Raw genomic sequence first — 27,874 nt, forward strand, 5'->3', positions numbered from 1 at the left:
ACTGCAGACTTAAAACCGCGGAGCTTGGGCTGACGCGGTGGGTTACCGTCGGGATCTCCCCAACAAACTCCCCATCAACACACACTACTAGCCTGCTCACCCACTCCTGAGCACTGACTGCAGCTTCGCCGATCTCGGCGACTTTTCCACCCGGCGGACCTGCATGTCTCATTTTTAGACATGTTCAGATTTGTGGATTCACGGACTGTCCTGCTACTGGCAGCAACGCAGTTTGTTTTACTAGCCGTTGTCAGAGGCCAACGGGAGAGTGACCGTAAGTTTGGAGTTTTTTCATTGAAATGAAGTCTTTTTCTGGTAACAAAAAAAGAGAAAAGAAAAGGTTTCTGGTGTTACCGTGGCGACGTGGGGGGCGAGTTTGGACTGGATCAAAAGCCATTTGGTTCAATCAGGTTCCACTGGGATTGTGGAAGTTGTGTATTTTTGTGTAACTAAACCCGAGTTTGCAGTTGTCAGACGTTGACTACTGCTTTATTTAGTAAAAGCAGGACATCATAGCTTGCAGACGACTGATGTTCTTCTCTGGAGTTAGCTTAAGGCTACCCGCCGTGCGCTTTGTAACTGAAACTCATTGGCTGCATCTCAAATGGTTTGGTGAACCCTACATAGTGCACTGCCTAGTTTATGAATTAATTGCCCTTACTGCCGAATCGTTGCGGTATATGTTCATTCATTCTGCGGCTGATTGTCAAATGGTACACATAGTGCAGTAATTGGCCGTAAAAGCTTTTTAATGAACTAATCTGTGCAATATACAGGGAGTAGTAGCCTTTGTAAGAGTAGAATTGCGAGATTCAAGTTGATTTAACAACAGATTGGGTCTGCGTCCAAAACCACGTACTAAACTAATGAACGCACTTCTAAGAGTGGGGTCCTATTTGACATACTTATCAGTGTGGTAGTATGCGGTTTTGGACACAGCCTAAGTTTCTCTCCTGACCTGAGGAAATTCTTCACCCTTACCGGGTGACTGGTCAGGGTGTTTCCAAGCTGAACAAAAACAAACAAACAAACAAAAACGTTTCAGACATTTTTCTGTGTAGTCATTTTATCAGAGAACTGGATTTAAGAATTAGTACTTGGAAGTGCGAGACTTTGTGAAGATGGACAGTTGCTAAAATGTTCATGGTTTACTGTGTTTACTATACAAAATTTTCATACAGACAGTAAGTGAACATCTATGAGATGTGATTATAAATAGCCTGCAAATTTTGATGTTGACCAAACAACAATGTAAAGCACTCAATGCTCAGGAACGTTTGGGGTCCGGTTATCATAGTTAAAACAGCACATGTGTAATTTTGTTCAACTCAGTTGAACTTCGCTGAGCAAAATACAAAATGCGTGACTTCTCATTTGATAATTAGTGCTATTAAGACTAGTAATGACTAAGGAACAAAATAAAGGCATATTGTGCTCTTATGTCATGCTATACTGTAGGACCTCCTACTGTGATAATTAACAAATAAGATGTTGCAGCACCATTTGTCACTGCTCTCTACAAAGAGGCAAAGTATTTGCCCATTTGCCCCTTAGTCGGCATGCAAGCACGTGCACCTGTGTATGCATGTGTGAGAGAGCTTAGGACTAGCTGCAGGTCCCAGGAAGGATCAAATGGTGCTCAATCAGCAAACATTGAAAAGGGGTTTAGAAGGTATAAGGTTTATTTGGTCAATGTTAGGGCATAGATCATGAGATCTGGAGATTTGGCAAAAGCCTCTGGAATGTTGTCAGAGGGGACCAAACCCACCAGTGAAAACATCAGACTGGCAGGCTCAAAGGGACACGAGAACCACCTGGGGGTGAGAGTGATAAATGAATAAGTTGGAGGTATAAAATGTGCACTACATGTTCTGTACATGCTTTTTTCTCATTCCCTCCAGTGATAAGGTTTGACGTGCATGGTTAATTTGGATGCCTCCTCTTATGTTCACTGAGCTTTTCTTGCCTGCAGTCAATCAGACAAGAATAAAATGTTAATTACTAGACTAGTTACTTAGGAGGACTTGTTTAGCCCCTAGTGCAGGAATCAGGAGCAATTTAGGAATTTTATAGATGGACTCATTCAGCTCCTACATTTTATGGTTTAGGCAAATACAGATGAGCCATTCACTTTATATCTAAGACGCTAGTGCTTTCACACCAAGAGTTGAAACACAAACAGTCCCAGAGCTATGTGTATGTGTGTGTTTGTGTCTGAGGGTCGCTCCCTGTGACCCACTGAGGTGTGTTTGCACTGGCGGAGGGCGAGACCATTAGATCCAGATGGAGGTTGTGAGTATGATGTGTTTGCTTAAGGCACCAGTCCATCAATGCTACCCTGTGTTGGTGAGAAAGGCCCATTCATTGCCAGGTTAGTGGATGGAGGATTTAGTTTCACTCAGACAGACCACAGAAGCCCACATTTTACAGTAGGGTGTAAGATATGCATCTCGCATGCATTGATGTCATTCAGTCTCAAAATAACTACATATCTTTGACAGTGTATCTGGTCATACACTCTTAAAATTAAAGGTGCCAGAAAGGGTTCTTTGTGTGATGCCATAGAAGAACCGCATTTGCTTCCCTAAAGAACCTTTCAGTAGTTGATTCTTTAGAGAACTAACTGTAAATGAGATGTATGAGTTTGAGAAGCCCCTGCATAATGTTCATGGAAGAACCCTTAAACGGGGTTTACATTATATCAAAGCTCTTTATAGCCTTAAAAAATTCTTTACACTGACAATGTTACTCATTTATTAACATGGTTATTCAGAAAACTCAAATGGTTCTTCTATGGAAATGCTCAAAGAACCCTTTGTCACACCTTTTTTAAAAGAGTGCAGACATTAAGTTTAATAATTTTGGCCAACTCTGATGACTAATTGAGTTTTAGAAAAGGTCAAACAATAGCATGGACTTAAATGAACAGTAACAAATCAATATAATTTGAAATATTCCAAAATACAGCAAAAGATCAATTAGAAAGCCTTTTAAAATGCTTCAATGCATACGAGTGTCCATCACGCTGTCTCTTACTGTAGGAGAACAGCAGAAGAATTTACAGTATACGTTATCATCATGCAACTTGCCTTAATCATTACTGAGAAGGTTCATTTTAATATTTTTTTCTTCATTGAGGAATGGAATTCAGTTGATTCATTGTGACAACTCTAAGATGGCATGCAAAATATATTCATAGTCAATCAAATGAGTAACAGTCAGGGATGGATTACTGACTGGGCCTATGGGGCCAGTGCCCAGGGGGGTGCTAACTGCCAGGGGCCTTGGGGGGCCTCAGACCATGTGGCTCAAAGACTAGGGACAATCCACTGATGTAAAAATAAGGTTCTTGAATAGGTTTGCAATGCAATAAAAATGTTTAAGTATTGAAATCCCTTTAACACAGAAGTACGTGTGCCGGGGGCCTCATAAACCCATGATCTGTAGCAAAGAAAGCCTGGCAGAATTGAACTCTTAAACTCTAGGCATTAATTGGTGAATAGGGTTATTCACCAATGAATTGCTCAGTAACTACTGTGAAATTAATATGTAAGACATGTAGTTGTGTACGTGAGGAGTCAAAATAAGGGGTCAATTAAGATTGTAACCATGTAAATTGTCATTTGCATGGGATCGATTAGCTTGTGGGTAACTATACCATGAACATGTGTGTGTTGACCTGTCTCTTACCTCATACATCTGGTGGTTACAGAGGATGAGTTAGGCGGCTGTATCCAAGACGGCCTTCACTATGAGGACCGTGCAGTGTGGAAGCCGGAGACGTGTCGTGTCTGTGTGTGCGACTCAGGGGCGGTGCTGTGTGATGAGGTCATCTGCGAGGAGCTGAGGGATTGTGCCAATCCCATCATCCCACCCGGAGAGTGCTGCCCCATCTGCCCTGCTGATCACGACCAACCCATCGGTCCGCACTCTCTCACACCTCTCTTTCTGCTCAGCACACCTGCAAAGCTGCTTCACACACCATCACCTCCACAGTGTCTATTTTGAGCTCCACAACTGCCATTTAACCAAGCTCCGCCCCCACACTCTTCAGTGGGATGGGCTATGGTTTTGTGATGGCTAAGTTTGGAACTCAAAACAAAGAGTCAAAGTGGAGGGGAAAGAACACTTGAAAGTTTTGTGTCTTGAATGAAAGTTTCTCAGCCTTTTTCAGTGTTATGCACTCCTTATTATGGAGTTATTTTAATGCTCTCTCAAAGTGAATCTGGCCTGTCATTGGACTCACTATGTATGAAGTCAAAACTGCCAATTATGTTGTTTGGCCTTCTAATCCACGATGAAATGTAGGTTTACAATTTTAGACTATGAACAGTCATACCACATACATTAAGTTCTATATTTTTAGCTTGCTACTGTCTTTAAAGTATTTTTATTACTTTTTTGACTTCAGAGCCTGTTTAGCTCAAAAAATACCAGCGAACAACAGATTGATTACAGCTGGTTTTGATTTCTACAAATTCAGACAATGCATTAAGAGACTGGATACTATGAAAAAGCGTTCATCAGTGGATCATTGCTGGTGGACAGTGCTGAGAAAACTTTCATTTGATGATCAGTATGTTTGATATGCTTTACTCTGGTATTTACATTGGTCAGCTGAGTCTGAGTGAGAGGTTTTATGGACCATTCTATGAACTCTATAACCCCTCAAACCATACTCAGACACTAGTGTAAATCGGTCAAATCTATCATACTCAAAAGCTTATTAAAGAATCACTTTAGCTGACTCACAGAGTCACATGCTAAGTGATTAATTCAAGCAGATTCAGACACTGTTTGATAGCTCCTACTCAAACATAGACTCTTAATAGTCTGATTCTGTTACTTTTCAAAAGCAATTACATTCTAGCTGAAATCTTATAATGCTTTTGTTACAATAAGGACATAAAACCAAGAAGTGTTCTTCCAAAAAAAAGCTTTTGGTGCACCACAGTATATTCAGTCAAACCAGCCATGCTTTTAAAAGCACTCTTTCATTCTGTAGACCTAATCAACGATGGTGCATGAAAAGGTTTTAAAAAACACACTGAATACTGATACATGTACATGCAGATACCTCATCACATCATGTTTCACCTTTGGCAAAATCCACACAGCAGTATTAACACTTACTGTGTGAAACATATGCTTTTGCTTAATCATTTCAGCAGTGTCTCATTGTATTTGCTCACATTAAAATAGAATGAGCGGCTCAAGAAATGTTTTTATTGCTTTACCTGTAATTGCTGTACCAGTAACTGTTAACTGAGCCATTGCTTTTCCTTAACTAACTGCAGCAGAATGGGTTTGGAGGATGATGTGGACTTGGTGCACTAATTAGTGCAGCGATGTTCGGTTTTCCAGTTTTGAGCCCTTTTGCTTGGTCCCTTCCAGGAACAGTTGTTGATTGGTTTTGTCAGTGAAAAGGACCTTGTCAAAGGCCAGAGTTTCCTAATTACTGCAGTTAGCAATTTATTTTGAGTGGCAGTCCTTTTTGATTTTTCTAATCATTTCAGATTAATCTGTTGTCACATAGTTGTTAGTGACCCAATGTGACCTTCCTATTGTTTTCATGGTGATTTTTCATTAGTTACCAAAGTTACTAAGGTGTTTCTTGGTTGAACTATTAATGGTGTTACTTTTTACTTGTTACAGGATTATGATAAACTGTGTAATGTTTAATGTTAATTAATTTTGATGTTTTTAACATTGTCCTTTTTTCCATCTCTGGTTCTTTTACCTGACTACAGAGACTATTGGTGCAAAGGTGAGTGGAAAAGTTATTTTCCTTTGAGTAACTGGAATAGGGATATAATACATACAATAAAAGCAATATAATGAACAATACATACTTCAGTTCACACTTTTTACTAAAATAATTCTATTCCATACACAATAGCATTTAAAGCACTGGGTTTGTGAGACATCTCTCTCAAAACTCTTACTTTAATTCATTACAGGGACAGAAAGGAGAACCTGGCGAGATTGCAGATGTGAGTTCACAACAATATTGTGGCAATTGTGACTTAATTTTGATCCTGAAGTTACAGATTTTAAACATAATTTAAATGTATTCTTCTGCGTTGTAAAGTAAAACAACACTTTTTTAAAAATTCTGACAGAAATGAGAAATGCTGTAGCTACTGGTTAGCAAGGTTCAAATTGTGCTTCACTCGTGTTCTTATTCTTTTGTGTTTCTGCAGGTTGTAGGACCAAGAGGACCCGCTGGACCCATGGTATGACATTTCTGGTGCATTTAACTCAAATTCAGTAACATATTAAATATGGTGAATTCTGCCACAGTAGTAAAGTTTAATTACAAACATCTCCACCAGGGGGCTTCCTTTAACTGTGGGATGCTTGCATGTACCTGAAGGCCCTAGCTGAGTTCTTCACTGTTAAAACAACTACAGTTAAAGATGTAGCATGGAATAGTTGCTAGTTTTTTTAAGATTTTGATGCTGGGGGTAAAGCTTTTTGATCTTGGATGCTGTTTCAGGGCCCCCCTGGAGAGCAGGGCCCACGCGGAGAGAGAGGAGTTAAGGGTGAGAAGGTAAGACAGTTTGCTTTTCTGACAGTTTCCCTTCCAGTCTTGAGAGCCGGAGTAATGAGTCAGCCCTAATTCTCTGTAATCTCAGTATGGTGGAGGGGGGCACTGAAAGTCCTCAGCAGGATGTTGTCATGTGAAAGGGATTTTGCTAATCTCTCCACTTTGTTTTCTTTTCATCTGTTCTGTTTCTCAGGGAAGTCCAGGCCCCAGAGGAAGAGATGGCGAGCCCGGCACTCCAGGCAACCCCGGACCCCCTGGACCTCCCGGCCCACCAGGCCCAAGCCCCCCTGGACTTGGAGGAGTGAGTTTTGTCTCTTCCTCCTATCTCTGTCTGCTCAATCTGTTACTTATTGACATGGACATAAGTGCAAGTGAATTAGTGTTTGGGTCAGTGTAGGAGATTGCAGTGTTTACTGTAAGTGTCTGTTGTTCTTTAAGTCTGTGTTTCTCTGTTACAGAATTTTGCAGCTCAGATGGCTGGTGGTTTTGATGAGAAAGCAGGAGGAGCTCAGATGGGTGTAATGCAAGGACCAATGGTGAGATTACCCCTAGCATAAACACATTAGGATCATTACTGGTAAAATCTTTCGTTATTAAAGTCAGGCTATGTGAGTGTAGAAGATCAAAGGTTCTTAGATCAATTGCCTATAAAGACACTGTTCATTATGGACAATTCTGGTAAATAATAATGTAGTGAATAAACTACTGATGTTTGTTTGAGTAACTTATTTGCTGGGTCGAGGGAAAAAAAACAAATATGCCCCCCATAGTGACAAATAACAGCATTACAGAAAAGAACAGCATGCCGAGATCAGTGTTTAAACAGAGCTGCACTGGGACTGAATAAATGACTGTACCTTATTTTTGTTACTGCCTTCATCAGCTGTTTCTTCTGTTTGTGTTGTTCTGTGTTCTGTAAATCTGTTCTGTGTAGATTTAGCTGTGGATGCCCCTGAAAAATATCATAGCTATAAAAAGCTTACACTGCTTACTGCACATCACAATATAAAACGTTCTGCCTTTTAATATGTGAAATAAATAATCCAATATGTGCTATATGTAGCTCTGTCTCTAACAAATGAAAAAAGAAGTCAGCTGGCTAGTTGTCCTGTTGCACCCTCTATTGGTGAACAAAAGAATTGCCATTTTCAGAATTCACTTGTTACACAAAAAAGGCAACCAGTTACATTGTTCAACAAGTTGCTGTGAATAATAGATAATCAGTTTATTATATTAAAGTGCTTTATGTTACCTTGTTTTTTGTAAATCAACTAAGTGCCTTGAGTTTGTGTTTTATTGTTTAACTGTGCATTAATTGCATTATTCATTTTGTATAATTTATGTATTAATTTATTTTTCTCTCTTTCTGTAGGGCCCCATGGGTCCCCGTGGCCCCCCTGGCCCATCTGGAGCACCTGTAAGTGTATACATATATAAAGCCACACACTATAATTTACAGTTATTGTCATTTAGAAAACATTGTTCACGGGCTGCATGTTTGGACAGAAATCAGAGTCTGCTTTATTGTCACATCCACTGTGCATTAAACTGCGCAAGTACTGCAGCTGACGTTGAAACATTGAATAATAAACAGTACATGTAGATATTAAACTTTGAAGTGCATTGGACAATATAATAAAATTACATTAAATTGACTGTGTGGGGGGATGAGTCAGTTATGAATTATACGAAAGATGGTGATTTGGGGTTAAAAGCTGTCCTTTAGGCAGTTGTCCTTTAAATTCAGATTGAGTCACAGATTGTGATGTGTATCTCATACTTACATGCCCACACATAACCCGACACTCTCATCTGTTCAAAATCTAGGGCCCACAAGGTTTCCAAGGCAACCCCGGTGAGCCTGGTGAACCCGGAACTGCTGTGAGTAACACAAATGGCTGCTTTCCATCTGATACTGCACGACGCTACACATTCAACCAACATACATGAACACAAAGCCTACATACACCTTCACATGCCTTTCTTACAGAAGCTGGAGCTTTTGCTGGCCCATCTGTAGTGCATCCAACACCTTGAAATACCACTTTATTTGTTTTTAGCTATTCATATTCACAATATTGTCTGTTCCACCAGGGACCTATTGGACCCCGTGGCCCTCCTGGACCATCTGGAAAACCTGGAAGTGATGTGAGTAGCCTACTCAAAATCCAAATCTGGGCATAATTTACATAAACGCTATTGATGCTTTCACATGATCTATACTTGTGATGCTAACATATCCTCTTCTTTAGGGTGAGGCTGGCAAATCTGGAAAGCCTGGTGACCGTGGACCACCAGGGCCTCAGGTAAACCCCATTTTGTAGTAGAAGCACTGAATACTAAGTCATGAAGTCTCCATTCTGTTATGTGGAATCTGTAATATGTCAGCTTTATGTATGCTCTTTTAAAAGTCTTGCATTTTGTATGCTTGTTTGGTAGGGAGCTCGTGGATTCCCTGGAACTCCTGGACTTCCTGGCATCAAAGGACACAGAGTAATTTGAAAAATAATAAATTGTCTGATTGCAGGAGTAATATATCATAAATATGCATACTTTTATGTCTATGCTTTTCTAAACTTTGTGGGTGCTGCAGTCTAGGACTAGACTGATTGTGTATATTTGTGTAAAGGCAAAACTGTGGTACTGACATGTGTTTATGTTTGTAGGGACACCCAGGTATTGATGGCGCCAAAGGAGAGACTGGAGCTGCTGGAGCTAAGGTATAAACACACCATCCCTCAAATTCACCCTTAAAAGCATGTTCTATTAGGACAAAACTGTGCTATTTGCACATCTGCATCAAATGTTTATATACATACATGACAGATGCTAGCTTTCTGTAAATAGTCTCATGAGAATGAAACTAACATTCTTTGCGCATTTTCTCACAGACATAACATTCAAAACAGATTTTTGAAAATATATCACAAATATATTCACAGTACCCCAGACCAAAACGCAGACAAATTCTGTCATACTCTATGTGTTGCCCTATTTATGCATGTAACATATATCAGCAGAAATGTTGGTATATTTGTTTCCTTTTGGCACAGTAATACACCTATAGACCCAATGAATACATTGTTATATTGTGTCAGCTTAATAAAAATATAAACTGTTGTGATATATTTTCAGTATACTATTGTTGAATAATTGAATTAGTCTCTCACACATTTATCTTTCTTTTTTTTATTCCCACAGGGTGAGGGTGGTTCTCCTGGTGAGAATGGTGCTCCTGGACCAATGGTGAGTTACAGAGATGACCTGATATACTGAGATTACTACTAATGACTCCTCTTATACCTAATAACGTCATCATTTACTTCACCACATAGCATCCTTGGTGACCCAGTTTTCTTTATGTCTAATGTTTGCTTCTTTTCTTTTGATTTTGTCTTTAGGGCCCTCGTGGTCTGCCTGGTGAGAGAGGACGTCCTGGACCCTCTGGAGCTGCTGTAAGTGATCAGCCACCTCACTCTTGATGATGAGAAATGACTGAGATCATACTGATAATGACATTGGTACTGATATTGTGAAGCATTCTACGTAAGATGTCTCAGTAAAATGTACATGACTGTGCAATCCGAAAGCTTAGATTTTAGTCAAAACGTTATAGCAAAAAAAACAACTCTGTTTTACTTGCCTGAATGTTATATGTGCATGTCTGAATGCCTTCATGTATAAAGAGAGCATATAGTGTTTGATGCTGCAACAGGTGCTTTAGGAAAGCACACTGTGCATGTGTTATGGTGGTTATGAAACTGAAACATGGCTCTGTTTATATATTATTAAATAGAATTATTATTTAAAAACATAATTATTATATTTGGCTCGTTCTTGTCTTTCCTCCCTGTAGGGTGCCCGTGGTAATGATGGTCTTCCTGGACCTGCTGGTCCTCCTGTAAGTACTACCTTCAAAATATCATTATAGACCATTCATCATGTATCCTTTATCAACCAACTGCTCTTCAGTCTAAAGTACAGTTTACTTTTAGTAAAGTTATCATTATCTTTTTTTTGTTTTTGGTTGCTTTAGTGTTGGCAACTAGTAATTTTGCACACATCACTGAAAAAGCATTAGCCCGAGCAGCATTTTGTGAATTCATTGATTAATATATTGTATAGTGATACTGTATGTTTATTGTGTATATTATGTGTAGGGTCCAGTTGGCCCTGCTGGTGCCCCAGGTTTCCCAGGATCTCCTGGTGCCAAGGTGAGTTCACACCTGTCAGTTCCCTAAATTTGTATTCAGACACCTGTTACAAGGTTTTTATTCCATGTTTAAAAGAGTACTTACTGGGTTAGTTCAGAAAAAGTTGCCAACAGATAATCTTCATTTTACAGGGAGAGGCTGGTCCCACTGGAGCTCGTGGACCTGAAGGAGCACAAGGATCCCGTGGAGAGGGTGGTACACCTGGATCACCTGGACCTGCTGGTGCCGCTGTAAGTAAATTTGCAGAAATGTATATTTAAATCAGTGTTAAGCCACTTCATACAACATGAATCAAAATGAGATCAAACTAATGCCAGTCTTTTACATAAGCTATACAAGGTTATGTACAGGACCGATCTAGGCTGTCTTAAAATTCTGTTAGAGCTGAATGACATTTTTTTATTGCAATTCACTTATTTGTCTGCATTTGTCTGCTTAGACAGTGTGCAGAACAATAGACTGAGAGTGCAAATTTTTAATGCTCCCAACTTTGTGGGAACAGTTTGGGGATGGCTCCCTCCTGTTCCAACTTGACTATGCACCAGTGCACAAAGCAAGGTCCATAAAGACATGAATGAGTAAGTTTTGTGTGGAAATACTTGACTGGCCTGTGCAGAGTCCTGACCTCAACTCAACAGAACACCTTTGGGATGAATTAGAGCAGAGAATGCAAGCCAGGCCTTCTCGTTCTACATCAGCATCTGACCTCACAAATGCGCTTCTGGTAGAATGGTCAAAAATTCCCATAAACACACTCTAAACCTTGTGCAAAGCATTCCCAGAAGAGTTGAAGCTGTTATAGCAGCAAAGGGTGGGCCAACATCATGTTAAACCCTATGGCTTAAGAATGCTATGTCATTCACGTTCGTATGCGTGTTGAAGGCAGATGAGCAAAAACGTTTGGCAATATAGTGTAGCTACTAAAACTACTATAGCTTTTAAACTTCATGCAGGCTGAACTGAACAAGCATACAGGAATTATACATCCTAAACCTGAGTTTCTAGACAACAAAGTTCATTGTGCCAAAAGCAACAAACTTTCATCACATACTGTTACCCATCACTTTTATTGCTGGACAGTTCAACACAAACTTCATAGATACTATACATTTACGTAGGACTTTTTAACAGATAAACTGTATACAAAGTTACTCAACCATATGAAATTATCTTAAAAGGTTTTTGCACTCATACACTTTGAGTGACTACTGACACTACTCACTCTGTTATGAGAATTAATTATGATCTGTTTTTATTTTTTGTAGGGTAACCCTGGTACTGATGGTATTCCTGGAGCCAAAGGATCTGCTGTGAGTATATTTTTCTATGTCTTCACTATTTCAAGTCAGTGTCTGAACACTTAACTGAATGTAAGCATACATGCACATGAACACACTTTAACAAGGACAGATTTATGCAAAGCTTTTATCAAAAGCTATATGAGTGCTAATGGCACTCAGTGACCCCATGTGGAGAATTACCAGCCTGCTAAACATGAGTGAATGAGTGAGTGAGGGAGGGAGTGAAGGAGAAAGGGAGTGAGTGAGTGAGTTGCAAGCCAGGTCCATTAAGTATCTCTTAAAATCAATTCAGCACTTGTGATATAATGAATGTTTCTTATTAACTGAACATTAACTACCTAGTTGTGTGAGAAACAGAATACTGCTGACTGTTCATAGTGGACTTGCAAAACATACTTAATTGGTGTGTTCCTCTGCAGGGTGCTCCTGGTATTGCTGGTGCCCCAGGTTTCCCAGGGCCTCGTGGCCCACCTGGACCTCAGGGAGCTACTGGTCCTCTTGGGCCCAAGGGACAGAGTGTAAGTATTCATCATATTAACCAAAGTGTTCTCTGTTTCTTTTATTTTATTATGTGTCTAGATCATTCTCATTCAGGCATTAAAAAGACTGTGCCTTTTAACAGGGAGACCCTGGTATCCCAGGATTTAAGGGTGAAGCTGGACCCAAAGGAGAGCGGGTAAGTGACATTCATCATTAACCACACCATTTTATCATTACAACTACCTCCACCATCATTATAGTCATTATTATCATTAGTCACCATCAGCATTGTTCACAACATCATCCTTTTTTCAATGCCGTCATTAGTGTCAGTTTCAGTGGAATCTGTCTTTTTTTTAATCTGGTTTTATCAGTGTGGCAGCTACATTTAGCTATAATATAATCTTCAACCAAGGTTAATAGTTGTTTGTAGAGTACCTACCCATGCATCTTTGCTTACGCTACGCAGGGTGTAGCAGGACCCCAGGGAGCTCCTGGCCCATCTGGAGAGGAGGGTAAGAGAGGACCAAGAGGAGAGCCTGGTGCTGCTGGCCCTCTTGGACCTCCTGGAGAAAGAGTGAGTCTGACAGACTTACACAATTTAACATCTGTGCAACTAGATTACAGTATGATCTCTGCATATCCACATAATTAATTATGCATTGTGTCCCTTTTTCTTGTTGCTAGGGAGCTCCAGGTAACCGTGGATTCCCTGGTCAGGATGGTCTTGCTGGAGCCAAGGTGAGTAAAAGCTAATGAACATTTAATTCAAGTTATATCTGATATTTTCCTACCAGTATCAAGCAGTTAGTGTGAATGCTGAACAACTCACTGCTCATTGTGATTTTAATAGGGTGCACCTGGTGATCGTGGTGTTGCTGGGTTGACTGGATCTAAAGGTGCTACTGGAGATCCTGGCCGTCCAGGCGAGCCTGGTCTTCCTGGAGCCAGAGTGAGTAGCTAAACTTTATTTGGAGAAATTTTCATTGCCACAGACATTTAAATCATTAGCTGTGTTCAAAAGCATGGAAGATTGTTTTCTAGCAAATCATTGTCCTACTGCCTTAAAATTCAGTTATATCGATCGTATCTTCTTCAGTATTCAGTCATTCAGTTGCACAGTGATTTTGGTCATTCAAATGGCATGAGTACATTTCACCCTTGCAGCAGATGTCTTAGAACATTTGAATAAATTAATGAGAGCTCTTTATAAGACATTCCACCTTTTAGCACTGTTAAGCACTTTTTATATAAACACACAAGAAAAGATATGCTTTTGTATACTCTTATTATATACAAATAAACAAATAAATTACACATGTAAATTGCTTGCTGATAATTTTCTTTTTTCTTTCTCTTCTTTTCCTTCATAGGGTCTTACTGGTCGTCCTGGAGATGCTGGACCCCAAGGAAAAGTTGGCCCATCTGTGAGTGTCCCAGCATGCGCATCATATTTATATTTAGTGCTTTTGTAAAAAGGGAACTGCTTAAAAAAAAAAAGACGCAGGTAGAAGGCATAATGTGAAAAATAAATAACTCAACTATTCCTGACTCAGATGTCTATAAAAGTGTTTTATTAGGGGTGTAAATCTCAGACAACAATTAAGTTCAGCTTTGATTGTTTAGAGAAATGATTAAGTGCATCACTAAATCTTGATTAGATTGTTTTGGTATGATGCAGAATTATTACTAACATTGTGACTGGAAGGATTATTTACTTAGCGTCATGTATGGTATACACAGGGAGGCTGGATTTAAGACTTCAAGCACTCTTTAATAACAAAAACAAACTAGCAATGTGCAAAGTAACAAACTACAGGGCTTAAACAAAGCACGAACAAACGCGAGGCAGGGAAAGAACAACTACGTAAGACAAAGTCACGAGTGATGAGTGACAAGTGGACCAGACAACCACTGACTAAAACAAAGGGCTAGATAAAGGTTACAACAAATGGAGAACACCTGGGAGAGGGAGGAGACAGACTACAGACAGGTGAAGATACTAATGGGGAAGGTGGGGAAAAGGCGGAGCACAAGACCCAAAAACAAACAAAAGCACATGGCAGGAAGCACATGGCTACAACACAGGGCAAGAAACAGACCCAAGAACAAGGGGAAACTGTGACACTTAGTAGTGCAATACAGAGAGTAAAAAATATTTTACATTTGAAAAATTTGATTTTGATTTTCAAAAAATGAGTATTGTAATCATAATGATTATAGCATTTCAAAATCAATGCAATTGAATTGCCACCATCAGATACACAGAATAACTTTGATGCACTTTTTACACTCCTTATGACAATATTTATTGTAAATAATCACATTACATTCACAGCTATTGGGCACACAGAGATAGAAATAACACAAATGTCTTTCACCCCTGACAGGGTGCCCCTGGTGAGGATGGTCGTCCTGGTCCCCCTGGTCCTCAGGGAGCTCGTGGACAGCCTGGTGTAATGGGATTCCCTGGTCCTAAGGGAGCCAATGTAGGAACACTAAAGTCACACTACAGAGAAATTTCCTCACATATTTCATGAGGTCAGCTTGAAGTGTTTGTGTTTCACTGCATTTGTATGTCTTTCTCATGTAGGGTGAACCTGGCAAACCAGGAGAGAAAGGACTTGTTGGCAGCCCTGGTATTAGAGTAAGCAATCCTTATTCAAGCTCTGTTACTTGTGTTCAATTGACATGAACAACCAAAAGGAGACCTAAATTTATCATGTTTTTCTTCAGGGTTTGCCTGGTAAAGATGGTGAAACTGGAGCCGCTGGTCCTCCAGGTCCTTCTGTAAGTACTGCTTTACTTTATTAATTTTATTTGATAAAACAAAATATACAGGGAAAAGCCAACCGTTACGCATTACCATCACAGTGCTCACAGATTAAAGAATAATAATAAATCACATTAGAAAATCAGTCCTTAAAGGACCCACTATTTTCCCACTCTAGTTTGAATAGCTGTTGATGTATATAAGCACTTTCAAAGTTTGAATAGTCACTCTCCAGTCTGCATAGTCCATATATGGAAATTAAGCTGCAAATACAACCTGGTTTGAATAATTTTTTGTGATGTCACAAAAGCGGTGCATATACATAAATCTTCCTGTTCACTTGACAGCAGTTTAGCTCTTCCAATTTGCACTGAAGTTGTGAGGCAGGCATTTCAAACTGGGGACCTGCTAGGCCAAAGTCATGCAGAGATAAGCTTTTACCCTCATCTAATGCTCTGAATTCAGTTATGAAGGCCTTGCTAATTAGCTGAAGAGCTGAATCAGGTGTGATTGATGAGGCAGTGTGCTGAAATCTGCAGTGTTTTGGTCTGTGAGAACAAACAATGGACTTTTCCAAAGAGCACGCTGATGTACACAAACGCATTCCACGATGAATGCGAAATTATACATGTATGACTAGTTTGTAAGTGATAAGGAAAGGAAATTACAAGCTGCTACCAAGAATATTAAACCAAATAATAACCATTGCTTTATGCCATCACAGGGACCTGCTGGAGAAAGAGGCGAACAAGGACAGCCTGGTCCTTCTGGCTTCCAGGTACAATAGGAAACCAGCACATTAATACATACAACAATCACATACAACTTTAGACGATGTAGCATGCTTATGCTGATATGTGATTACAATCAGTACGTCTAGTTAGTATTGAAACTGCTCAAATCTAACTTTGCTTTGATTCTTTGCAGGGTCTGCCAGGACCTGCTGGACCACCAGGAGAAGGTGGCAAACCAGGTGACCAGGTAAGAATTACTTAGTTAATGATGTCTTTAGTATGATAAACACATTGTTTGACAGTAATGGTAATAGTAACTGAGTATCCTGGCTACTTTCTCCCTCCTTCCTTCTACAGGGTGTTCCTGGAGAGGGTGGTGCCCCTGGTGCTGTAGGACCAAGAGTGAGTTAATTTTACCATGATTTACCATCAAGAAGACTGCATCACAGAGACTGAATGTAGTTGAATCTCTAGTACTGGATCATACTGCAGGAAGATGACTGTCTAAGTCTGTGTCTCTCTTAGGGTGAGCGTGGTTTCCCTGGTGAGAGAGGAAGTGCTGGACCTCAGGGTCTTCAGGGACCAAGAGGACTTCCAGGTACTCCAGGAACTGATGGACCCAAGGTGAGATCTTTGATGTAACTTTACAAAATCTGTAACTTCTGCATCATTTTATGTTCACTATAATAAACATCACATCCTATATGTACGGTTAGACACTTCTCAGTTCTTGCCACCATCTTGCTGTTGTCTTGGACCATTTTGTGGAAAATCTTCATTTAAAAAAAAAAAAAGAGTTTTAACGCTCACTCCTCAGTCCATATTTGAAAACGAAGAGGTCCATATTTGAAAACTAAGATGCATGTACAGCCAGTGTTGAACTCACAGTGCTGTCACAAAAACCAAGGCATTTACATATATTCAGCTTACAGTAATTTAGCTCTGCCCATTCATGCTGAAGTTATAAGAAGTGTTTCAGTTCGAGCTGTTTTTTCAGGGACTGTTTTGGCACATAAACCCACACAAACTTGTAAGTGGACCTTGGAGTACAAAATAAAATAGAATGAAAATGTAAAATAAGAGCCCTTTAAGATTTTTTTTCATCTTCTTAGATGTCTTCACTATTTGTTGACATCATATTTTTTGTTTGGGAACTCTTGCACACCATATGTCTTAAACTCATGTCTCCTACAGTGCTGGTCTTCAAGCCTGATCTTAAAATATCCTGCACTGCCCATTTTGATGTTTTACCTGCACTGTCACACCTACATAATTAGCTAATTCGATCAGGTGTGTTGGAGCAGGAAAAACAGTGAAATGGGCAGGGCAAGAGGCCCTCAAAGCCCACTGTCTACAGTAACTGTTCCTCCTCCTCTGCTCTTGCATAGTAAACACTACAGCAAGTATTGTTAAGTGTTAGTTAAAACAAAACCACAGAAAACCATGAACAAGTTGAGAAACAATGGAAGGCTTGATCAGTCATTAGAACATTTTTAAATGAATGTATGACCATATCATAGTATTGCCCCTTCCATATCCATATAGTTCACTGTAATTTTTCTAAGCTGTTCTCATGTAGTTTTTATCTTGTCTTATAGGGTGCGATAGGCCCGGCTGGTGCTTCTGGTGCCCAGGGTCCTCCTGGTCTGCAGGGTATGCCTGGTGAGAGAGGAGTTTCTGGCATCTCTGGACCTAAGGGTGACAGAGTAAGCAAAACATTCACACCCAACAATCTTGCTCTGAATGCTTTAGAATGCAACAATGGGTTTGTTCAAATTTTGTGCATTTCATGATAAACTCATAGTAACGTAATAATGCAACATATTGCATTTTATCTAATTGTATTGCGCTGTGTTGTACTTTATTGTTGTTTTGTGAGGAGCATGTTAGCTTATGGTTAGTGTGTTAGCTTGGGGCTAATATGTTAGCTTGCAGGCTAGAGCGTTAGATCAGGACACTACAAAGTACAGCTTTTGTTTCAAGTATTGTACTTTAATGATGTCTATAAAATTGAAAGCTCTAACAAACTGAAAATGAAAATGTTCATGTACTAATGTAAGGCATGACAATTTTGGAAAAACAGTGAGTCAAGAAACCACTGTATCATATCGAATCAATCTGAATCTGTACACTACTCTGGATCTTTTGGTTTTGATAGATTTGTTTTATTTACTTATTGATCAGTCAATTGATCAAGCTGATTGGCCTCTCCTTTTCAGGGTGACAGTGGAGAGAAAGGACCTGAGGGAGCTCCTGGAAAAGATGGCTCAAGAGTGGGTTTTAAATTGTTCCATATATCTATGCCTTTTATTTAAAGTATCTTATTGTTTAAAAAAGATATTTGCCTTATCTTTCTGAACATGCATTGCTTGTTTTTCTCTGTAGGGTTTGACTGGTCCTATTGGCCCACCTGGCCCTTCTGGCCCCAACGGAGCTAAGGTGACCCTTCAATCAAGCTCTTATGATATATTTTTTATCTTTTATTAAATGTGAACAGTGGAATTCTAGTGGATTTGTTTCTAATCTCCTCCACCCTTGCTCTTTCTCAGGGTGAAACTGGTGCTATTGGACCAACTGGACCTATTGGAGCCCGTGGTGCTCCTGTAAGTATGATTCTGCTTTATTCTGCTTGAGTTTGGCCAGTGTTATCATGGTATGTGATCTAATTTCTCTTAGCTCTTTTTGTCTTCAACTTTGCTTCTTCTTCTCTCTCAAGGGTGATCGTGGTGAGGTTGGACCTCCTGGCCCTGCTGGTTTTGCTGGACCCCCTGTGAGTAGAGCTACATCTATTATTATAATTACAAACAGCTCAATGTTACGTAATTGACAGAAATCATCAAAAGCATTAATGAACATTATGGTCATCAATCAGGAATGATGATTAACTCTAGAACATCACTAGAATATGTATTTTTCCTAATAAGCAGGAGAAAAATGAGCAATAATTACACCTCAAACATACTCAAACATTTAGTGAACATCTTGTCAGAGTAGTAGAAGGATGTGAGAAAGTTACTTGTGAAAGCACTAGATTTTGAGCTAAACAGATACAGAATGTGTGAGGTTGTGTCTGTGTTATTGAAGCCTTTTTGTAGTGCAGGTACTAAAACTGATCTGAGGATTAACTGCTTTACTTAAATGAACACTTGTCATTTACTGGAGTGACAGGGCATGTTGCATATTTGACACTACATTTATATTTGTGTATTTATTTATTTCCTCACATTTTGGAAATAAAAGTTTTTTGTAATATATAAGCACTGTTAAAATGCACTATTTACTCCTGAGTCCATACAGTTCTGAAATAAATGTAACCCCTTGTTTTGTTTCTCCACAGGGTTCTGATGGCCAGCCTGGAGTTAAGGGAGAGCAGGGAGAGTCAGGCCAGAAAGGAGATGCTGGAGCCCCTGGACCTCAGGGACCATCTGGAGCACCTGGCCCAGTTGTGAGTAACATTTTACAAAACGTATACATTCGGTATCAAAGCATGCTGTGAAAACAATTGATGCTCTGCCCTGCACTTTCCTTTGTGATTTTGAACATCAACACTGTGGCATGTTAATGTTTTTTTTTTTGCTTGATTTCAGGGCCCTACTGGTGTCTCTGGTCCTAAAGGAGCTCGTGGAGCACAGGGAGCCCCAGTGAGTCTTTGTTATATTATCTTAAGCCATTATTTGAATCATGTAGCTGTAGTTGTTCACTGATTTCTGTTCAGGCTTTGCTGAGTAACATTTTTAGGCAATGTTAATGCTCTGTTGGTTAATGACTGACATTATGGGCAAGTACAATTACTGTATTCATATTTTAGAATTAGAATTAATGTTTTTTTTTTTGTTCTGTTTTCTGTTATAGGGTGCTACTGGTTTCCCAGGTGCTGCTGGAAGAGTTGGATCCCCTGGTCCCAATGTAAGCCCTTTACAACTTCACATGTACATCTCACTGTTTTCAGTCTTTAGAGATTTTACTGTGTGCATCTGCAAAAATAAATATGTATACGAATATGATCTTCTATTATTTATTTACTCAAAAAGGAAGTACATACACATACACAATGTATACAATACAGTATTAGTACAGATCATAGTACTAATTCATAAGATCTAATTCAATTTTTTTCTCTTCCCATTCTCTACCTTTATTTTTTCTTTTATATTTTCTTCTCTCTGTCTTTCCCCATCTCAGGGTAACCCTGGCCCTGCTGGCCCAGCCGGTCCTGCTGGTAAAGATGGTCCTAAGGGAGTTCGTGGTGATGCTGGCCCACCAGGAAGACAAGGAGATGCTGGACTGCGTGGACCCGCTGGAACCCCTGGAGAGAAAGGAGAGCCTGGAGAGGATGGTCCCCCTGTAAGGCTCTTACTCATTTCTTAGTTGTCCATTCAAGTGCACCTCCACTGTCACATTTGTTTGTGAATGACTCATCTCTACATACTGCCCACCACAGAGTCTAATAATGTTTGTCATGCTTTTCTCTTTCATGTTTAGGGTGCTGATGGTCCTGCTGGTCCTGCAGGTCTTGCTGGTCAGCGTGGTATTGTTGGTCTGCCTGGACAGCGTGGTGAGAGAGGTTTCCCTGGTCTTCCTGGACCTTCAGTGAGTATAAAAAGTGCCAAATCATGTCACAAAACACATGATACAGACTGATATAGAGCTTTAGATAGAAATACATATTCGGGAAGAATAATAGATGAATATATAATTGATTATTGTAGTTACTGTTAGGTACATTTTTAATGAGAAATTGATGAGCACTATGATTATGTTCATTATGAACAATAGAAGTAAACACACTGGTTCAGTATCTGAATGAGTGCAGTTTCTATTGGGCCTCATAAAAATGCTAAAAAATGTTGAAAGTTTCAAATATTATATGCAATCCCTACCCTAAGCATTGACATTGATATTTCTTGCTTAATGACTCTTTGTGTCACAGGGTGAGCCTGGCAAACAGGGAGCCCCTGGAGGTGCTGGTGACCGTGGCCCACCTGGCCCTGTTGGACCCCCTGGACTGACTGGACCTGCTGGAGAAACTGGACGTGAGGTGAAGAGCTCCCCTAAGCTAATCACATGAAGTTGGGCTTGAGTAAAAGAAAAAATAATCAGAGTAACGTTGTTCACGCTACCCATAAAACTGACCTGAGAGTGACTGAGATACCTGAAAGGCCATTGATGTAATTGGACTAGAATAAACCAGAATTGGGCTGATACTATTAAAACTACATTTTAATTCATTTGACTTGGATGTTTTCATTTCTGAAGAGTGAGCAAAGACATTGATAAAATAACCAAGCTTAAAGAAAAATCACTCTTTTTCTTTCTTTTCCTTTAGGGAACTCCTGGAGCTGATGGTCCTCCTGGCAGAGATGGTGCTCCTGGTGTTAAGGTGAAGACACATTGTTCTGTCTATTTCACAAAGCACTATTTGAGCTGAGCCAATGAAATGTAGCACATACAGTACAGTGTGTTATACTATGTTGTAATCCTACCTAAAACTCATGATTATTAGCAAGCTAACATAAGTACTAATAAAGTGATTGCTTATGTTAATGAATATGTCTCCTGCAGGGTGAACGTGGTAACACTGGTCCCATTGGTGCTCCTGGTGCTCCCGGTGCCCCTGGTTCTCCTGGTCCTGTTGGTCCTGTAGGCAAACAAGGAGACAGAGGAGAGAATGTGAGTATTCTGCACCCAGAGATGAGAAATTCATTGGGTTTAGGGATTGTACCATTGTACATCACAACACAATTGTCAGTACCTTCATTATCATTTATAATAAGGCAATATTTTGTATCACCTCCGAATCCCCAACTAGCAAATCTATTAATAATGCTAGCACAGTTATCAAAACTAATTTAAAAACAGCAACAAAAAAAGCATTCCAACATGCACAGACCCAGCATTATTAGCAGTGACCATACCATCGTAAATGCAGTTCTCAAACATTTTTAGCATAAATCACCCTTTGTGGATAGTGTCACTGCACTTGATTTCAAAAAGCTTCACTAGTCTTTGGTTTATACTCACAACATTATAATTGGTCAGGCCGGCCCTCATTTATAGTGATATTCTCACCGATGCCTGTGGAAACATCAGTGTATAATCCATGTCAAACAATCATCCACTAATCAGACAAACATATAGCATCAACTACCAGTTAGCATCTGGTAATTATGACATTTTTACCTGTGAAATGTTTAGCAGATGGATCAGTGTTCTGCACAGTGTTATCTTATTAGAAGGGCAATGTACAAAATTAGAAAGGGTACCAAATCAATATTCATAGCATTTGTTTTTCAAAATGTGTTGTTAGCAACTATGTTGCAGTGGATTAAAAAAATCTGTTAGAATCTTAAAACCACAAAACAATCTTTCTGATTTTCTAGAACACAAACAGTACAGGCCTAGGGCTTTCAAAGGCAATGCTTCTGCTGCACAAGCCAACATAAAATAATAAAACATTTTAAGGGTCTGTTCAGTTTTTATAATAGGAATATAAATGGCTTTGGCTCATTATGGAATAAGATCAGTCTCATAACTGAGGAATGAAAAAGGTGTAGTTAGGAATCCCTATTATAAATCTAGTGGTTGTGAAGGTGTTACAGATTTCTGTAAGCTCTAAGAGGCAAAAAATGTTTGTAGGTTCTAGAATGTCTTATCAAGACCATTTACAGCCATTATACTCTAGATGCATTGTTCAGTTATTGATCTTAGGGCTTTTAATCTACAAAAGTGTCCTTCACTCCAAAAAGCTTTTAGCACATGATACTAGAATTAGCTATACCAGTCTTCTTTTACAGTGACATTCTCACTCATTACCATGAACATTACCAAGGCAATCCACATCACCGTCATCAAGCCTACCATACCCCAAGGAAATCAGTAGCATTTACACAGTTTTTGAGGCCCTGCCAGTGCCTTTTGCATTAATCATTTAATTCATGATAATAGTTGGTGTTACTAAAGCACTTCTCTTTTCTTTTCTTTTCTTTAGGGACCACAAGGACCTTCTGGACCTCCTGGACCTGCAGGAGCTAGAGGCATGGCTGTAAGTACTTGTTTGAAAGAGCACAGTTCTGTACATGTTACTGATTATACATTATACAAAAATGTGAAGAATATGTATTAGACATTGAATAGATAGAGCGTAGTGTTTCCAGCATGTGTTGAGCATCTTGATATTCTTTCAATTACAGGGCCCTCAAGGACCACGTGGAGACAAGGGAGAGACTGGTGAGGCTGGAGAGAGAGGACAGAAGGGACACAGAGGATTCACTGGTCTGCAGGGTCTTCCTGGACCTCCCGTGAGTTTTTGCTTCAAACTCCTTTGTCTATAAGTGTTTCCTCCAAACACAGGCAAAACAAATCTGTGATATGGTTTAACCCCTTAACAAGTTTTATTACAGACTTCTATAACCTAAGAAATGCTCAACCAGTTTACTCTGAAGTCCCTGTATTTACTGAATAAAAAGCCTTTGTATGTAATAAGCCTGGGATTAATAAAGCAGTTGGTTTGATTTTGCTCTTGTGTTACAGGGTCCTTCTGGTGACCAGGGTACTGCTGGACCTGCTGGACCTAGCGGAGCCAAGGTGAGAATCTCAGGTTTTTGTTAGATCTGCTAATACAGATTGTGTAAAAACTATTGCTATAAGACCTTGGAAGTTGTGCAGGTTGCTGAGTTAACCTGCTGCTTAACCAATCTCCTTCTTGTAGGGACCCCCTGGACCAGTTGGTCCTGCTGGAAAGGATGGAGCAAATGGTCAGCCTGGACCTATTGGACCCCCTGGACCTCGTGGACGTTCTGGAGAGTCTGGCCCAGCTGTGAGTTTAAATATATAGATGCTTATTCAACTTACGCAATTACGTGCTCTAACACAAACTGCCTCATTTTGGTTAAAGTAATCATAAAATGTATCAGAAGGAAGCAGTAATAATATTGCCACTTGCAGATCCTCTGAATAATAATGAGCATAGATTTAGACTTGAGTTCCAGTCATTAACATCTTGAAAAACTTTAGTGGAAGATTGGGAACACCTGATGGCAAAGGAACATATCTGATTTTTTTCTCTCTCCTTTGTGGCCTCTCTCTTCAGGGTCCTCCTGGTAACCCTGGCCCCCCTGGTCCTCCTGGTCCTCCAGGCCCTGGCATTGACATGTCTGCCTTTGCCGGACTGTCTCAGACTGAGAAGGCTCCTGATCCCCTGCGTTACATGCGTGCCGATGAGGCCTCTGCTTCTCTGAGACAGCATGATGTGGAGGTGGATGCCACACTCAAGTCTATCAACAGCCAGATCGAGGACATCCGCAGCCCCGATGGCTCTCGGAAGAATCCTGCCCGCACCTGCCGCGACCTCAAACTGTGCCATCCTGAGTGGAAGAGCGGTAAGAAAAAGAGATAGGAATCGTAAGAATAGAAGAGAAAGGCAGAGTAAAAGGGAACCCTGTAAACTCTAGGCTTATTGTCAAGTTTTTGATCTGCAGGCTTATTTTTGCTATAAATAACTATAAAAATTACTCAGTAACACTCATTTGTAAGGCACGCATTCATGAGAGTGATAAACTGGACTTAAAGATAAAAAAATCAGATGTAAAGGTAGCGTTATGTCATTAAAATGGATAGGTGTTTACAGACCCCAACACAAGCACAGGAATATTGTGCACATTATGATTATAATTATCATAATTGACTGGCATATTGGCATTTTTACTATAATGTGACCACTGTCTGCAGGTGAGTACTGGGTGGATCCTAACCTTGGCAGCACTGCTGATGCCATCAAGGTTTACTGCAACATGGAGACTGGAGAGACCTGTGTGCACCCCAGCAACCCCATTATCCCACGCAAGAACTGGTGGAGCAGCAAGAGCAAGACATCCAAGCATGTGTGGTTCGGAGAGAGCATGGGCGGTGGCTTCCACGTGAGTAATACATTTACTCCACTGAAACATTAAAACATTAGTTTGCTAAAGTGTATATCAAAAAGGTCATGTCAGAGCTGTAGTAAAACAGAAGATTCACAGATGGGGGCATTGTATAGAACAATCAAAAGTAAATAGCACTCACTTCTTGATCATTAAAGAGCCCATATTGTATATATACTATATACTAAACTAAACTTTAAAAATGGCTCATATAATGACACATTTACATACATCCACCTATAACAGTTAAGCCCCGCCCATTCGCTGAAGTTATAAGGTGTGTTTCAGTCCGGATTGCTTTTTAAATAAACCATGATACAGTGCAGCCAATCAGAAAACAAGCAATATAAGGCTGTTTAATGCTTAAGCCTGTTTAATACTAAACTGGGATAAATAGAGATTGAAAAAAATGGACTGTTTTTATATATAAAACTACACAAATGTCATAAGTGGACCTTGGGGAAAAACACATACAAGAAAAATGCAGAATATGGGCCCTTTATGTTTACATCAAGAAAGTTAACGTTATAGCAAAACAGAAGTCAAAAGAACAATGAAAGAACAATGTTCATCAACCACACATTTTCCCAACACATATATCGCACAGAAAGAAGCATAAACCTTTCTAGAAGTAGAAACTGTGAAGAAAAGTAGGCTTTCTGAAATAAAATAAAAATGCCTGTAGAACTTGCTGAATATGCTATTTATAGCTGTGAGCATGAATGACAATTATTGATTGTCCACAGCTAAGTTACAAACCCCTGCTTGACTGAGTTCCCATGTAATTTTCTTAATGTTTGGAAACCATTCAAATTTTCCTGCTGTCACCCTCTGAGGTTCTGAATGTGTGTCATAGTCTGAGGCACTCAGTTATTTCTGTTAGTGATATATTTTCTCTTTTGTTGTAACAAATGTCATCTTCATACATTTCTCCTACAGTTCAGCTATGCTGAGAATGGCCAGATGCCAAGCACAGCCAACATTCAGCTGAACTTCCTCAGACTGCTGTCCAGTGAAGCTTCTCAGACCATCACCTACCACTGCAAGAACAGCGTGGCCTACATGGACCAGGCAACCGGCAACCTAAAGAAGGCTCTTCTGCTGCAGGGCTCCAACGATGTGGAAATCAGAGCAGAGGGCAACAGCCGATTCACATACGGCGTACTGGAGGATGGCTGCACGGTAAGATTCACACAATTATAGAAAAGCAGGCAAACACATAAAAAAAAACCCACTTTTGGTTCTTTAAGGAACCATTTTGGTATATGAGATGTGTCAGTGCAAAATGTGTCAGTGCAAAAAACCTTTTTAAAATTCAGAAAACTTCCACATTATGCAAAGGGTCTATACTAATTAAAGACTTTTTCTAGACACTTGTATACAAGTCAAGAACCATTTAGGAACCTTTATTTCTAAGAGTGTGATGATGATGAAATTTGACCTACATTTATAAATGATGTTAGAGGTTTCCATTTTTAAGGAATAATTTTCACTGACATGGGTTCTACTTCTCTACTTTACAGAAGCACACAGGTCAGTGGGGTAAGACTGTGATTGAATATAAAACTCAGAAGACATCTAGACTGCCCATCGTAGACATTGCTCCCATGGACATCGGTGGAGCTAACCAGGAGTTTGGAGCGGACATTGGACCAGTCTGCTTCTTGTAAAAAAAAAACAAAAGTGGAACACGATATAAGACATGGAAAGATATAAAATGATAAGCAATAGCTCCATGAAGAAGCAATACACTCTCCAAATAAAGAAATATGGAAGGAAAAGGAAAGGAAATTGAAAAATTGAAAAATTGGTGAATGCTTTTTTTTCTCTAAAACACAAAAGTTGTGTTGTCCACGTTTAGTGCCCTGGAGACCAGCACTAAGCAGCACTGGCCCATGAGTCTCTCCCTCTGAAATCCAGCCATGTTTCCCCCTCAAAGCCTCAGTGAAGTCCTTCCTCCTGACGGGAGCCGAGAGGAGGAAGAAAACGAGCAAGTGAGACTAAATGAGTAAGAGATGGAAAGCACAGAAACATGGCTAGATGTCATCACATATGGCAAGGGTGGGTGGTGCTTTAGAGCTGGGTGCAATTTTGGTTGGATACCACAAAAGCCCCTCCCACTAAGATCATCTTGAACCACACCCAGTCACACTCTTCCCCTCCCTCTGCTTCCTGACTGTGACTCAGTAAAAGAAACATCACGTTCTGCTAAGTATTGTGAAATGTTAAAACTGGGGAGGGCGGGAGTTAACATTTACTGTGTATAATAAAGAAAAATCTTGGTTCAGTTGTTGTAAAAGTCTGTTCTGAAACAGCCAGATCTATATATTTTCACAATTATGTGTTTGTGTGTGAGCGAGTGCGTGTCTATGCACACCAACACTTTTTTTGGGAAGTGCAGTTTTCAATTTTTTTTTGTTTTGTTTTGTTTATTTTATTTGTGCTCCATTATTCTCCCCTTGACTGCCCATTTTAGGAAGTGTTGGTCCCATTACAAAAGAGAAAAAGTAAAATAAATTTGGACGATATTTCTGGTTTTGTTTATTTGTATTATCTTCATTTTTATATAAAAAGCTACCTCACAACGAAAAAGAAAACCAAAGTTATTATCCGGATGTCAACTCATCATCAGTAGATCAGGAGGATCTAAGACAGAAGGACATGTACTGGCTTGGTTCAGTCCATCTTCAGAAGGTGCTATTAGTTTAAATCTGTCAGCCATTATTCCCCAAGTTCCCCACACCTTCTCCCTACGAGCCTCACCCAACTCACACAGCCTGCTCTGAGGACACAGAATGAGCAGAATAATCGAAGGAGGGGCTCCTTTGGAAGAGCCATTATTCAGTTCCCATAGCAACAGTGTCCAGAGCAGGATGTGTGCATTTGTGTGAGGGTGTGTATATT

General features: G+C 39.8%; 1 protein-coding gene across 2 annotated transcripts; it reads left to right on the plus strand.

The window, feature by feature from the left end:
* col2a1a (collagen, type II, alpha 1a) lies at window positions 1-27,498 on the plus strand. Of its 2 annotated transcripts, XM_017721299.2 has the most exons (54): window positions 1-274; window positions 3,713-3,922; window positions 5,751-5,767; window positions 5,961-5,993; window positions 6,204-6,236; window positions 6,500-6,553; window positions 6,744-6,851; window positions 7,009-7,086; window positions 7,923-7,967; window positions 8,378-8,431; window positions 8,645-8,698; window positions 8,803-8,856; window positions 8,990-9,043; window positions 9,217-9,270; window positions 9,752-9,796; window positions 9,952-10,005; window positions 10,407-10,451; window positions 10,711-10,764; window positions 10,896-10,994; window positions 12,030-12,074; window positions 12,485-12,583; window positions 12,688-12,741; window positions 13,015-13,122; window positions 13,233-13,286; window positions 13,399-13,497; window positions 13,919-13,972; window positions 14,936-15,034; window positions 15,139-15,192; window positions 15,282-15,335; window positions 16,043-16,096; window positions 16,246-16,299; window positions 16,410-16,454; window positions 16,578-16,676; window positions 17,651-17,758; window positions 18,272-18,325; window positions 18,438-18,491; window positions 18,602-18,655; window positions 18,769-18,822; window positions 19,390-19,497; window positions 19,640-19,693; window positions 19,905-19,958; window positions 20,235-20,396; window positions 20,535-20,642; window positions 20,983-21,090; window positions 21,379-21,432; window positions 21,615-21,722; window positions 23,041-23,094; window positions 23,243-23,350; window positions 23,583-23,636; window positions 23,761-23,868; window positions 24,142-24,430; window positions 24,780-24,967; window positions 25,910-26,152; window positions 26,494-27,498. In XM_017721299.2, the coding sequence occupies exons 1-54, from the start codon at window positions 181-183 to the stop codon at window positions 26,638-26,640; spliced, it is 4,482 nt and encodes a 1,493-aa protein (XP_017576788.1). In that variant the 5' UTR covers window positions 1-180; the 3' UTR covers window positions 26,641-27,498. The 2 variants fall into 2 exon arrangements, with proteins under 2 accessions (XP_017576788.1, XP_017576789.1); XM_017721300.2 differs by lacking the exon at window positions 3,713-3,922 and having other exon boundaries at window positions 26,494-26,640.
* The last annotated feature ends 376 nt before the right edge of the window (window positions 27,499-27,874 follow it).

Source organism: Pygocentrus nattereri, chromosome 28 (genome assembly GCF_015220715.1).
Source record: "Pygocentrus nattereri isolate fPygNat1 chromosome 28, fPygNat1.pri, whole genome shotgun sequence".
Taxonomy (NCBI): domain Eukaryota; kingdom Metazoa; phylum Chordata; class Actinopteri; order Characiformes; family Serrasalmidae; genus Pygocentrus; species Pygocentrus nattereri.